This window comes from Microtus oregoni, unplaced genomic scaffold (assembly GCF_018167655.1).
Source record: "Microtus oregoni isolate MIOR12 unplaced genomic scaffold, Mior012 000021F_ref0000039, whole genome shotgun sequence".
Lineage (NCBI taxonomy): Eukaryota > Metazoa > Chordata > Mammalia > Rodentia > Cricetidae > Microtus > Microtus oregoni.
Genome location: NW_024543080.1, coordinates 22,362,849 through 22,377,600, shown reverse-complemented (window position 1 = coordinate 22,377,600; position 14,752 = coordinate 22,362,849). Strand labels below are relative to the sequence as shown.

General features: G+C 45.1%; 1 protein-coding gene across 7 annotated transcripts in view; it reads right to left on the bottom strand.

Annotated features, from left to right (window-relative positions):
* Positions 1 to 14,752, bottom strand: part of Fryl (FRY like transcription coactivator) — a 231,706-nt gene that overhangs the window by 122,462 nt on the left and 94,492 nt on the right. Inside the window, exon 1 of one of the 7 annotated variants that reach the window (XM_041671630.1) lies at positions 14,462 to 14,567. The exons of the other annotated variants lie outside the window; for them this stretch is intronic. Within the exon in view, the coding sequence (XP_041527564.1) occupies positions 14,462 to 14,534 (73 nt within the window). The 5' untranslated portion in view covers positions 14,535 to 14,567. Of the gene's footprint in view, positions 1 to 14,461; positions 14,568 to 14,752 lie in introns of those variants that run through there. 7 annotated transcript variants of the gene reach the window in all.

Sequence of the window (14,752 nt, the reverse complement as noted above, 5' to 3'; positions counted from 1 at the left end):
TATCCCTGTATTTTGCTGTAACTCTTTCTTTGCTCGTTTTTTTATTTTATTCTAGTCTACTGTCTGCCTCGAAGTTTCTCTGGCTACTACTGCAGATTGTCTTCCAAGATTTAACTAGTTCTTCCAGGTGCACTTACTGAAATTTTGTACTGGCTGTATCACCAGAAAATAAATCAAATCCATTCTTTTTGTTGTTGGTGGTGGGGTTTTGTTTTTTTTCCAAGACAGGGTTTCTCTGTAGCTTTGAAGCCTATCCTGGAACTAGCTATTGTAGACCAGGCTGGCCTCAAACTCACAGAGATCTGCTTGCCTCTGCCTCCCAAGTGCTGGGATTAAAGGCGTGTGCCATCACTATCCAGCCTAAATCCATTCTTTTTTTTTTCTTTTTTTTGGTTTTTTGAGACATTCTTGAATATGTGTTTGGGCTCCTCGTTCTGTGTATTATCACTCTGTTTCTCTGTTGGCTCCAAGCTATTAGTTACTGTGGCTTTGGGGCAGGGAGTTACATCTTGTGCCACACCTTCCTACATACAAACTTCACTGCTGCTCACACTGCTGGGCTACACACATCTCTACACGCTAACTTAGGGAAAAAAATATAAAAAGACCATGTAGCCGGCATGGTGGCTCACAACTTCAATCCCAATATTCCGAGACTGACATAGGCACATGGATCTCTGCAAATTTGAGGCCAGTCTGGTCTACATAGTGAGCTCCAGGCCAGGCAGGGCTACATGGTGAGACCCTGCTTTAAAAGAGAAGGGAAGAGGAGGAAAACTAAAGTCCATGTTCAGAAGCTGAACACATATCTATATCTTGTTAATACCAATCCCGAAATATTCTGCTTCTCTACTGTGTGAATGAAATCATTTTTCCACACTAGTTAGTTCAGTCGTTTTCTCCTCATTCAACTGTAACTGGTAACATTGTTTTCTCCTCATTCAACTGTAACGGGTAACATTGTTTTCTCCTCATTCAACTGTAACGGGTAACATTGTTTTCTCCTCATTCAACTGTAACGGGTAACATTGTTTTCTCCTCATTCAACTGTAACGGGTAACATTGTTTTCTCCTCATTCAACTGTAACGGGTAACATTGTTTCCTCCTCATTCAACTGTAACTGGGTAACATTGTTTTCTCCTCATTCAACTGTAACGGGTAACATTGTTTTCTCCTCATTCAACTGTAACGGGTAACATCGTTTTCTCCTCATTCAACTGTAACGGGTAACATAATTAAAACTTTTGCTTGTTCTCCGAGCAGCTGTTTCAAAACTGTTTATTTATCCTAATCGAAACTATTTCCACTAAAAACAGTTTCTAAACATAGAAGTCCTGTGACATCTCTGGCATGTGTTCAATGTTTTTTTTTTTTTTATTTGAAATCTTCCACAGAAATATTCTATATTCCAAAGCTCAAGGAAAACGAGCCATCTTCTAAATAACCCATTACTTACTTGGCTAGAGAATTCCAGTTATGATGGTCTTGACTCCAAATGGAGCTCAGCTCAAGCCATCCTAGAAACCCAGAGATAAGGCAGTATTTAAAGAATATGCTGGCTGGCGGGCGTGGGGCTCATGAGGCCCCACAGCTAGCTGGGAGCTACTGCCAACTGAGGGCTGCCGGGCCAGGGAGAGTCAGTTTTCTTCAGGGGTGTGGCTCTTGGTGGGTTGCCATGCTCCAGTGGCTGGCACCACACCCATGTGCATAAGAACAGCACTAAACTGACTCAGTGAGTATTAAAAAAAAAAAAAAAACTTACAAAGGTCTGGGATTAAAGGTTGAAGCAGGAGGATTGCAAACTCACCACCTGTGTTACACAGTGAGACCTGATCTCAAATAACATAAAAGGCAACGTGGAAAGCTTTGGCAAGTTCACAACTTGGCTGGAAAAGCAGTGTATGCCATGGTCCAGTTAAGCAGCATAGCACTGTTAACCCCGGGAAGGTTAACAGAGAAGCCATGGTGTTTGGTGTTTGTACCGAGACCCTGGGAAAGCTGCCTCAGGACTAGCCACCAAATCAGCAAGTCCACTCAAGATTGGAAATGCGGTCATATAGATTTGTTTCAAAGGCTTTGCTGGCTGAGTGTTTCTCAGAACAGAGCTATGAGGTACCCTGCCCCGACCCGAAGGTCCAGTGAAATATTCCAAGGCTGCAATGGCTGTGGCTCAGGCAGGCCCAGGTTCAGCTGGTACTGACAGCAGAACCTGGCACCATACACAGGACGCCAGCTGTGCAAGCATGTGGAATACACACGTCACAGAGGGATGGCAGCTTCCACCAAGATTCCAAGTAAGCGTGAGTCCCTTCAGCTAGGCCTAAGGAAGGTGAACTGTGAAGTCTGGATACCCCCAAGAATGTAGAGGTGTCGGCATGGCGCAAAACCTCCTATAGCAAGCTGCAGACAACCCGCAAACACCCGCCCAAGAGACAAGTCACATGCAGCGAATGAGGCCAGAGGAGCCAAACACGCAAACCCTGGGAACCCACTCCCCCCAAACACGCAAACCCTGGGAACCCACTCCCCCCAAACACGCAAACCCTGGGAACCCACTCCCCGCAACAGGCCCTGTCCTCCACAGGAAGCGCTAGGATTTAGTGCTGACCCTGTGCTTCTGCCCCGCCTGGGGCCAGCACCTCTAACCACTTTCCTAGTTCTGGCTTCTGAAATAGCTCACTCTGTGCTGGGAAGTGTAATTCTCTCTGATTTTTTTGCAAAGGCTCACAGTTAATTTTGCCTTCGGTCACAAAGGAGATCATGAACTTGGACTTTTGGGCAATGCCAGAACATTATTAACACTTTAGGGACTTGGGTACAGATGGGAAACATTTTGTACTTGGGCATAGATATATCAGAATGCCACAGTTTAGATATTCAGTGCGGTGGTGGGCCTGGTTCAAATGGTAGCGGCACCGAGGAGGGAGGACACGGTGGCATAACTAGAAACATTCCCCCAGGGAACTGCGGGACCCTGGCTAGCCACAACCTCTTCCTTGCTGGGCCTCTGCTTCACTACGTGGCCCTGACAGAGGCTTAGAAATGGTGGGCTCATCCAGCCACCATCTAGGAGCCATAATAAATCCTTTCTCTTTACAAGCAATTGTGTCAGGCATCTTGTTATGATGAAAAGCAGGTAGGTTTCAAGGCGTAAAACCCATCTCTATTAAAAATAGGAACAAAATAAAGATGCTGACTTAGGCCTTATTGTTCACTACCATTCTGGAGGCTATAGGTAATACACGCAAATGTAACAACATAAGAAAACTGTCTGGACAGTGGTGTCAAACTTCTTTAATCCCAGCACTCAGGAGGCAGAAACAGGTGGATCCCTGTGAGTTTGGGGCCAGCTTGATCTACAGAGCTAGTTCCAGGACAGCCAGCGGTACACCGAGAAACCCTGTCTAGAAAAACCAAAAGAAGAAAGAAAACCAAATCACTCTTATAGATATTTTAAAAATACGCAAAACTTTCTATACTATAATTATCAAGAAATAAGGATGGATTTTAAAAAAATCTTCCACTCATAAATAGAAAATAAGAGGAGAAAGAGTTGTTTTAAAGCATGGAGAATTTTACTTTTTAGCCCTGCACAGCCGTGTCTGGAATTCGTTCTGTACACAAGCTGCTCTTGGTCTTCGTGGGAGAAGGAGAAGGTTCTTTGAGTGTGGTGATGGCAAAGACTTATAACTAGTCAAAGTACTGCGAATAAGTAACGGTGAGTCTCAGCCACAGGGCACTCTACCGAGGCTCAGGGAACATCCCAAAAGAGGCAGAAAGGATACAGTAAGTGCAGGATGGGGAGGAGCACTGTGAAGCGCCATCTTCTGGATGTTCTGGGACACTGCACTCATGGGAGGCATGAGCGATGTGCAGTGCCGTCTTCAGGATTTAATGGGCTCCTGCACTAGTGAATTCACAGTAGTTACGGTTACCTGCAGGGGGCGGGGCCAGTCTTCTTTGGAGATATAGCCACTGGCAGGTTGTGTGTACCCCAGTAGATGACGTCATACCACTGCATATACTGGGAGCATAGAAGGGACTTATGAGTTATTTTTTTCAAAAATGAAGAAGACATGAAGTTGGGAGGTGGACATGCCAGAGGGGAAGCTCCAGGGTAACTCAAAATGCATTGAATGGAATTCTCATTAAATAAAAAAATCTCACATGTTGCTTTTAAAAATCTTTAAGACTTGTGAGATTTACACGTAGACACTACAAGGATTTCTTAAAGGAGATAAAAGAGCAGAACACAAGGAAAACATATTTGTGATAAGACGGCTTTATGGAAGTACCAATTCCCATAGAATTAACATATTAGCATAATTTCAATTAACTTTTCTACATGATTTTCTATCTAGGTGATACTGGAGGGAACTGTATTAGTGTATAACTAGAAGAATACACTTCTGAGAAATGCCACGGAAGTTATGTTTTTAAAAATAGAAAGAATAGGCATGGGGGGTACACACCTTCAGTCCCACTAGTCAGGAAACTGAGGCAAAAGGGTCTGAGTTCAAGGCCAGCCTGGTCTACAAAGTGAGTTCTAGAACAGCCTGGTCTACATAGAGAGACCCTGTTTAAAAAATACTTTTTAAATTTGGGAATACTAAAATTATAATAAAAATACAGCAATAATCAAGATAGACTGTCATAATACTACAGATCCTATATTCAAAAACTAAAGTCCAGATGACCATGAAGTTTAAAATTAATTTTCAAAGCCTTATAGACAAGCATTTTCATGTATAGTCCAGGCAAGAAGGAACTACTAGCCATGATAGAATAAAAAGAAAATTATTTTTAAAAACTGCATCTGGACCAGGAAAGTGGCTCAGAAGATAAAGGCACTTTCCATCCAGCCTGACCCCTGGGGCCCACAGGGGAGAGGGAGAGGGTTCAACCCCTGTAATCTGTCAGCTGACTGCAAGACTCCCACTGTGAGCTGCACATCCCAACACACACCGAGGAATAAATAAGATACAATAAAAACAACTTAAAAATTTCATCTAGCCTCACAAACCACTTAAAATACTTAAAGAAAATAATACCACAAACAAGAAAGAGCGAGTTTGAAAAGTACTGATACATGAAAGGAAATATAAAGCGTTCAATGACGCATTTGAAAGCACCATAAAAAAAGACGACACTGTGGAGAGAAACTGGCAGCAGACGGACAAACCACCCAAAAAAGGCGAACTAGCATGATAATGGGATTTAACTCTGTATGGGAGTAAATCGATCACATTGGCTGAACAGAATAACCGTAGCTACTGTGGGGGAGATGCAAGGAGTTAGAACACTTCACTGCTGGCTGAGGCAGCGAGCTGTGGGAATGCTGGCCCTGCAGCCCTCAGCGTGCAAATGAGAATTCACCCTATGAGCTTACTCAAGGACAGCGAGGGACCACAGGCCAGCTGCAGCACTACCAGGAACTTGGCACGTTCCTCAGAGCAAATTAGGAAACTGGCAAACCCCTGAAAAGAATCTATCTGTAGCACGATTTATTATCACTTCACCCTCTGAGAGACATTTCAGATCCATAGTTAGCATTCTGGCAAAGCTAAGCCTCCTGGCTTGAGGTTCAACTCTGCTGCCCATCCCCGGCAATGTCTTAAATCACAAACAGACGTAGCGGAGTTGGGGTCCTGGCATCCAAAGTTTCTGGAAGCTGCGGAAGAAGGGTCACTGCCTTACACTAAAGAACAACGACTCAACACTATGACCGCATTTAAAATTAATTTCGACCACTGCGTTTCTGAAGCTCTGTAAGTACAGAAACCTGTCATATAATATTACAAATGATTCCACCAGGTAGTACGGGGATATTTAAATAGCTGTATGTCATGGAGCATGAGCATAAAAAACAAAGGACCAACCAATAGGACACGAGACAAATATGATTCTCTTATTTCCTATTAGAAATCTTGATGAATTGGCTTTTTCAAGGTTTTAACCATTTTGATCACTGTCCATGCCTTCAACTATTTATCTTGGTACTCCATCCTCCTCTGCTTGTCATTATCTGTGACTTCAAGGGGCAAAATTTAAATTATACACTCTAGAATAATTATCAATTCTTCTCTACGCCTTATGCACATTCTTTATCTAGTCTACCTATCAATTCTTAAGCTTACTTTAAGTCACCCACTACTCCATTTTTTTAAGCTGATGAGCGTGTGCATGGTATCTACATATCCACATGTGGCAGAGTACACGCATGCGAGGGGTATGTACTGGGATCACAGGCAGTTGTCACACCTCCCTGGCTTCCCTGTGAGCTCGGGGGACCAGAACTCATGCGCATGCTCAGGGGATCAGAACTCACGCGCATGCTTCTATGGCAAGTTATGGTCAGCCGTAAGTTGTCTGCCAGCCCCTGGCTAACTTTTGAGTTTAGAAGCTGGTAATAATATCTGCCATACTTTCCCAAATTCTTCCTCCTGGGAGATGAAGGGGCAGACCACTCCCCATCCCAACCACAAGAGGCTCTGTGTGCTAACCACAGCGTAAATCACACCAATAACTTGATCGCTGAGCACACTCAAGACCACTATATTGGAATCATCCTCTCTCTCAGTCTCCTGATAGTAAAGATGAGTCATGCACATCCTGTTCCAAACTTTTATGAGAAACAGCTTAAATAAAATGGTATTCCTTAATTGTGTGTAGTATGGGTCGCCGCTTGCTATAACACTGTTAGTCAAGTATCTGTTAAAAATTATTATTCACCTCTTCATCCTACACTAATTATCATGTGCTAATCAAGTAACTGAAAATACAACTTATAAAGCAATTTAAATGCTTTCCTACTGTGAATTCTGGCCATATGTAAAATACCATACCTTCCCAAGGAAAGATCTAGTCCTTTAGTTTTAGGCTTCCAGGATCTGGAGAGAGAGTTCAGCGGTTAAGAGCACTGGCAGCTCTTCCAGAGGACCCGGGTTCAATTTTCAGCACCCACAAGGCAGCTCACAACTGTCTGTAACTCCAGTTCCAGGAGATCTGACACCCTCACACAGATATACTTGCAAGCAAAACATTGATGCACATAAAATAAAAATAAATGAATAATTTTAAGAAAAGGATTTGGCTTCCAGAGCCTTTCCTTATTCACTCAAGTGGATTTTTCTGTAGTTCTCTTTCTGAAGGAGATAAAAACTTTCCTTCTCTAATGGCTAAATTTTAAAAAATAGAAAATAATATGAAAAATGAAAAATAACTCGTACAGTCCTGGGACACCACACCATCTGTAAAAGGCTAGCCAACCATGTCTAGAAAGTTTCTTCTTAACAGTGAGAAAGATGCAAATACGCTTATTTCTAGAAGAGAAGTTCAAGAACTCCACCAGCAGTGGGATGTACCATACGCCAGTGACGTTGACAGCCTGGACACTGGTCATGCCTACAGTGAGCCAGATGCCTCTCAGGCATCATGTTTGAAATCTAAGTCATCAGTGCCAAGGGCATCCAGAGGAGCTACTGGCTGCCAAGGCTTCTGCCTCGCAAAGGTGTAGAAGGGATGAATGGCAGCCACGCTGAGGACACAAGAAGTCCAATAATGAGAGACAGAACACGGTTATCTGCAAAGTAGGGTAGTGACGAGGGGTCCAGCAAACAGGTGCAGAACTCACAAGTATAGGAAGCAAGCGGACAGGAAGACATTCAACCAGGGCTCAACCGTGGAAAGGACCCATCGGTGGATTCGGTAGGGTTACAGTTTTTTCCAGGTTGTCTGGCTTTGTTTTCTAAAACCACAAGAGCAAAGCAGACACCTTATTTGCAGGAAGTGACCCAACAGAGTTTGACAAAGGAAGGTTGCGAAGGAAGAACGAGCAGGAACTAGAAGTGGGTCATCACCCCTTTTCACAGGGGTCACCTAAGACGATCAGAAAACACAGACGTTTACCTTACGATTCATAACAGTAGCAAAAGGACAGTTATGAAGTAGCAATGGAAGTAATTTCATGGTTGGGGGTCACCATAGCATGAGGAACTGTATTAAAGGGTTGTGGCATAAAGTTGAGAACCACTGGCCTAGAGGGAAGGGTGCGTTAGGACCAGAGTCTGCGGTGCCCTTGGGCTGGTGGAGAGGCAGCTGGAGGAGTGAACAGGACTCTTCTGGGCTCCATACCTTAGCACAAGACAGGACCCACTATCTGACAGACGACAGTTCATGAACTACCTCAACAGAGGGCACTGGAAAGGGGAGAGTCACAACCGGCTAGGCTTTACGAAGCAGGCACTCAGAATTTCACAGGGAAACCACAATGAACTTTGTGCGGCGTCTCAGTCGCCCACAAATGTGGTGGCATTCTCGTTAAGAGTTTCCTGATTATGTACTCCATTCTCTTTTCTCTTTTTATCTTTCTCTTTCTTTGTTTGTTTTTGTTTTTTTGTTTTTCAAGACATCTCTGTGTAGCTTTGGAGCCTGTCCGGGAACTTGCTCCAGGCTGGTCTCGAACTCACAGAGATCTGCCTGCCTCTGTCTCCCCAGTGCTGGGATTAAAGGCCCAGCTTTCGTATTTCGTTCTTATACTCTGTTCTTATTCTAAAATTTGGCAGGTTAAAAAAATAATAAACACAAACATTCAATAAGTAACCAGCTATACTTCTTAAAAACCACAATCTTATTTTACCAAATGAGGTAGGTCTAGTTTAAGGATTTAGAATAATATTTTTAAAAAAAAAAAAAAAAAAAGATAAAGCAGGTTTGACTCCTAAGGCCAGTCCCATCAGAAGCACATCACAAAGAGCTCACACGCAGCGGAACACTGAGCTGGCTTCCTGTCTAGGATCCATCTCCTAAAATAAAGACTTCTCTGCAGGGATGACAGGGTATTTGGGCAACAAGCAGGGAGGGATTGATTATTTTTCATGACAACCAACATGCAGTCTCAACAGCTAAATCACTGGAATGGGTGGCTATGGAAATGCCACCCTACAGAATGGCCTCAGAGGAGCCTCGCTGACAAGACCCCAGCACCTCCCCTGTCACAGCCAAGACTTAATGCTCTACCTCTTCAATATGCCTTGCATCTATGACTAAACGAGCTGACATTCTGTAATGGACTTAGAAGAGTGTCTTCCATAAAATAATTCTGTATTTGTTTGTCACATAAAGACACTGCCCTCTGTTTAACCTTCCTCTCACACGCCTACTACAGAAGCATTCTAACTCATAGCCACACACAGTGTGTCTCTCTCTTCACTCTCTCCCTTCCCCATCCCACACTTGATTGAACTGACTCGGCCATTGTCATCAATGGTTCCCCATTTAGTTTCAAATCAAAATCCCTGAGAAGGTTTTCAAGATCCTCTGTGGTCTAGCCCCAGCTACCGATCCAGCCTTGGCCCCCACTCTTCCCCACTCCCGACGCTCCAGCCAAGTCAGCCACAACCCGTCCAGTCTCCTGCACTTGATAGCTCTTCTGTCTATTCTATGCTTTTCCTGAACTGCTGCTACTTGACTCTTCCTTCAAAATTGCTCAAGCAGCACTGCACCGGAAGTCCCTAATACACTATGAAAGATTAAAGGAAGTATGTAGGTGTGTAGGATTGGTGGGCAGGTAAGGGGCCTTAATGTTCTTTAGGCTATCTGAACCTTAAAGAAACAGAAAAATCAGAAATTGGTCAGCTGATGAATGGATATTGAAAATGTGCTATATTTGCCATTCACACAATGGAATTTATTCAGCCATAAAAGGTAATGAAGTGCCAATACATGCTGCAGCACTGTATGACGCTGTTATACCAAGTGTCTAGAGGAGCAACAGGACACAAAGTAGATCATACTGTGACTGAGCTATTTTTAGAATCAGGGTATTCCTCATAAGGCCATCGTGATTGAATGGTGGGCTTATGAATGTGTGTATAACATGAGGGCATGCATGTACACGCACACAAACACACAAACTATACATCAGACCAGGCCCCCAAAGTTCTGCAATAAATGCAAAGTTTTACTTCAAAGACCATTATGATTTTAAGAAATTTAGATAGAAAGTATGAAGCGGGTGGGGATCACCCATCTGTGATCCAGGAATAACATTTCTGAGTACTAAAAGCTATTTAAGACTTACTCCATCGTGCCAATCCAAGCAATCTATGCAAATTTAGCCCCTTAACACACCATATCGAATTCACATCCTAATGTACAAGATGGTTAAACTGGGTCAATTTATCTCTTCTACTGTCTGTGATAAAAACGGAACCCTTTGAAATACTAGCTGCCATGTAAGATTATGTAAGCAGAGATAATTCTAAAAATACGTTCACAGGAGGTGCTGTCCACACATCTGCCCCCTTCACCAATACCACAGATAATAACGGAAGAGGCGGAAGCTTGCCTGGCCTTATCAGTTTGGGAGGGAGAGGGGGGACTCTACCAAGTTTGTAAAGAACAACACCCTCTCTGTGCAGCTGGTTTCACAGAATGTCCCTGACTCTGTTGTTGCTGCTGTTGTTTAAAGGAGTGATGCCTGATGGTGTTGGCGCAGAGTCAAGCCCTGAATTTAGGCCACACAAATGTGGCTTCATTGTTAAAGGAAGACAAAGGCTCAGCTCTCAGCAAACTTCAGTAGGGCTGCATGGACATTCCGCCAGCTAAGCAGTCCGGCTCGAGGGCCTTTGCCATTAGAACCCAACGTAGCATCTGACCTACCAGGAACCAGGCAAGCACATCATGTAAAGAAGGTCTGCTACTGTCAATGACAGGCACTGTGGTTAGGGTCCAGCGAGTCAGGAAGACGCGAGATTTTTCTTTCTTTTTCCTTTACTCTTGAGGGGGGTGCAGGCAACATTTGAAATAAAAATTTAGTGGGATTTCTTTTTCATCTCTCTTTTTAAAAAAAAAAAAAAGCTACCTAACAAATCCTGTTGTTCTCTGCTCTCCCCAAGAAATTCACTAAATGGAACGTAATAAATTATTATTTTTTTGGATCACCGTGGTATGGTTTCATACAACTTTGCTCCAGGACTTGTTCCCCTGAGGGGAATGTTAACATACAATATTTTCTAAACTTTTAAGTTTTTTCTGTTTATTCTTTTTTTATATTTTACTTTTTGAGAACATCTTACATGAGCACTGCATCTACCTCACCTTCACCCCACAGCACCCCCATGTTCCCAATCCCAAATTCATTACCTTTGCAATTATTACTATATATGTATATATATATGCATGCATGTATATATATATATATATATATATACACATATAGCTTATGGAGTCCATTAGCTCTATTCATAAGAACATGTGTCCAGAGCATGTCATTTAATAATCAGATAACAGAAGGCGGGCCATATATTTACCTTCTTATCTTCTATGCTATTTGTTAATTTATTCCAACAAAAATGACTACATCTTTACCTGCTCTGTTAGGTGCTCAGACATTTCCTAGAGTGCAGCGAAGCAATAAGTATACAAAGAAAAACAAAAAGACAACCAATCTATACCCCGAGGAGAGCACAATCAAGTAGCAGAGAGGGAGAGGCGGGAGGGGGTGGCAATGACCAAGACGCCCAAAGGGAAGCACAGGACAGATGCAGCGACGGCTGACTGACGGCAAGGATGGGTGACGGAGATGACGTGTTTCATGCAAAGCAGACAGGATGGGGTGCCCTGTGGGGCAGACAGGATGGGGTACACTGTGGAGCAGACAGGATGGGGTGCCCTGTGGAGCAGACAGGATGGGGTGCCCTGTGGAGCAGACAGGATGGGGTGCCCTGTGGAGCAGACAGGATGGGGTGCACTGTGGGGCAGACAGGATGGGGTGCCCTGTGGGGCAGACAGGATGGGGTGCACTGTGGAGCAGACAGGATGGGGTGCCCTGTGGGGCAGACAGAATGGGGTGCCCTGTGGGGCAGACAGACAGGATGGGGTGCACTGTGGAGCAGACAGGATGGGGTGCACTGTGGAGCAGACAGGGAATGGGTAGCAGGGGGAACGGAACCAGCCACAGCAGTGCAGCACGCTCCCAGAGCGGGGTGAGAATGGCAAGAGACAGATGGGATGGACAGAAGCTACGAGAGGGAAAACTTTATTCTACAGGGAACAGAAAGACTGGTAGGGAAGGGAAGGACTTTAAGGGAAGGCAGTTTAAAAAGAACCTTTAGCAGCAAACAGAAGCTACAAACAGGATGTAAAAAGGATATGATGGAGATAATCCAGGTGGCCATGTCCCCGCCCACTGGGAGGGAGGGTGTGCGTGTGTGTGTGTGTGTGTGTGTGTGTGTGTGTGTGTATGCCAGAACAGCCAGGAGATCACAAGGAAACTCAGAAGGTGGAGGGACAAGTCTGGGCCATGACTAAAGGAGTGGAATGAAGGGGCTCACTAACAAACCCTGGTCTCTGGGTCACAAAGTCCTGGATGCCAAGCCTGTCTGCGAACCTAGGGAATATCCCAGTACTCCAAAACAAGCACTGAAAAGCCTCCTCCCTCTCTGTATCCCCCCCAGCCCGTGTTAATGCTACTTTTTCCACCCCTGTCCTCCCAGGTCATTTCACCGGCCACCATCAGCTGGTAGTCACAGGGGTATGCATGTCACCTCTCGACCACCTCATTGTAACTGTCATGACGGGCGACCTCTCCCTGAGTAGTAAGCTCACAGAGAGCAAAGACCCATCTGCTTCCTTCTGGATCCCACAGCATACACTCAATCCATGCTGGCTGATTCAAAAGTGTTGGTGTAAGGAAAGAATCCCTGGAAAGAGACGGCCGGCTACTATCCTCTCCCAGGTCTTAATACCCCCGCCCCTTCTGTGCTGACATACACTGATACTGGCCAAATTAAAGACACCCGCCCATTTCCCAGGCCTCAGACGGACATGGTTGGGGCCTTACTAAACCCTGACCCTGGCGATATATTTTCAATATTAACACATTGCTTTGTAACTCTGAAACCATCTTCGATATGCACGATGAATGCCCAAGGGCAACGGGTTACCCAGCCACTAGAATCTCTCTCCTACCGGCACAGCTAAAACCCGAGGCTTCGCGAGCATCTGCTTTGGGTTCACTCTCAGATTCAGGGAACATGACTAAACCAGATTTGGCTGTGGCTGTGGCTGTGCCTGGCTGCGGGACAGATAAGTACACTAAGTTGCTCTGTGAACAGCTGCTGTGACATAATAGGCTGCTCTCTTCTACGTGAGTGTGCTAATTACGCCTTCGGTCGGCTCGCTATAGATAAGTACAGTGTGTGCCGAGGACAGGAGAAGGGGAAGCCAGAAGGATTACTAACTCTGAGCTATCTAAATACTGAGCTCGATCAACCTTCCGAGTCCCCCAATATTTCAACTATGTTCACTCACTTGAAAACTCTCCTAAAACTAACAGTTTCCTGCCATCGGGCAAGGTGGCAGACCAGAAATCAATGAAGTCAAAACGCGCAGCCAGGCGAGGCAGACCCCTTCAGATTGTCTGCAGTGAGCTCTCCTTCATGTCAGCATTTGGACTTGCGTCTCATTTGCTTATGAAACAAAACTCCATTAAATAAGTCTTCTCATAAAGAGCCGGGCAGGAAAGACTTCAAATGTAATCTCTCATGTTTGATTCATTAGGCTACTTGGGCACCAGCAGCACAGTTAGAAGCGAGATCGAAGGGATTCTGTGCCCCCAGCTCTCTGCTACCTACATGACCTTGGGAGAGTCACGGATTTTTCTACGCTTCAATTTTCTTTGCATAAAACGGCCCTGATAACAAGACTGGAGCTCGCGCAATTCATTACTCTGATCTCCTAAGTTGATGGCGATGATTACTTTGGCAGCAGAGTAAAGAGTCGGAGATGATAAATCTTATCGTAAGTGCTCTGAGGGTTTTTCAGAGCAAAAATAACCACTGAAAACAGACTAAATGAAACCAGTATTTCTGCCAAATCATCCGAGGGAAGGACTTAGGGAGGATCATGGCTCAATGGCACTTGCTTCCCGCCGTAAGTGAACTGGAAATATATTCTCCTGGTGCTCTTTCTCATACACTCCAGCACATATGACTGACAACCACCCGCTGCAACTTCAGTGACAGCAGAGGAAAGTTACTGCCAGCCTGTGAAACCGCCTGCTGCCTGGAGCTGGAGACAGCGGATGCTGCTGCACACACACTCGGGGCTAACAGCACTGTGGAGCGGTCCTGGACCCCCACAACCCTGCAGGAATCCCGGCTGACTCATCACCTTCCCCATTTTTGATGGATTCTGAGAAACTTTGCCGGAATAACACACTCAAGAACCAAGCCCGAGGCTGGCAAATTTCGTCAAGAAAACCTAACTCCCCAAATCACAACCGACTCGCGTGTGCACCTCAAGATTCTCATCTGACCGACGGCCACGGGAGAGCACGCTCTCCAGGGTACTTCCAAGGCTCTGATTCTATCTGGATGGGTCTGGGGAGAAGGCATGCAAGGAATGGCAAGAATATTCACAACTCAGCATTCCCCCCAAGCAGGCATCTCTACTCACAGCTGCTGCTCCAGGACTTTAACAAGGACTTTATGCTAATTTCGAAACACACAGAATCCTGTAGACTCAACATTGTGTCTTGGCTGGCTGCAGGAGCGGTGGCAGCAGCGGCAGCAACAATTCTGTGGCTCTGGCTCCCGGCCGCTGTCCTCCTGCCTCTCTCGGGCGGCAGAGTTCTGGCCCACAGTGCCGTGGCTTCATTACCATGCAGTCTGGCGGTGACGCACAACTATAGTGGAAGCGCTGCTTGATGGAGATGAGGTGCCCAGCTGAATTAAAGCTTACAAGTTG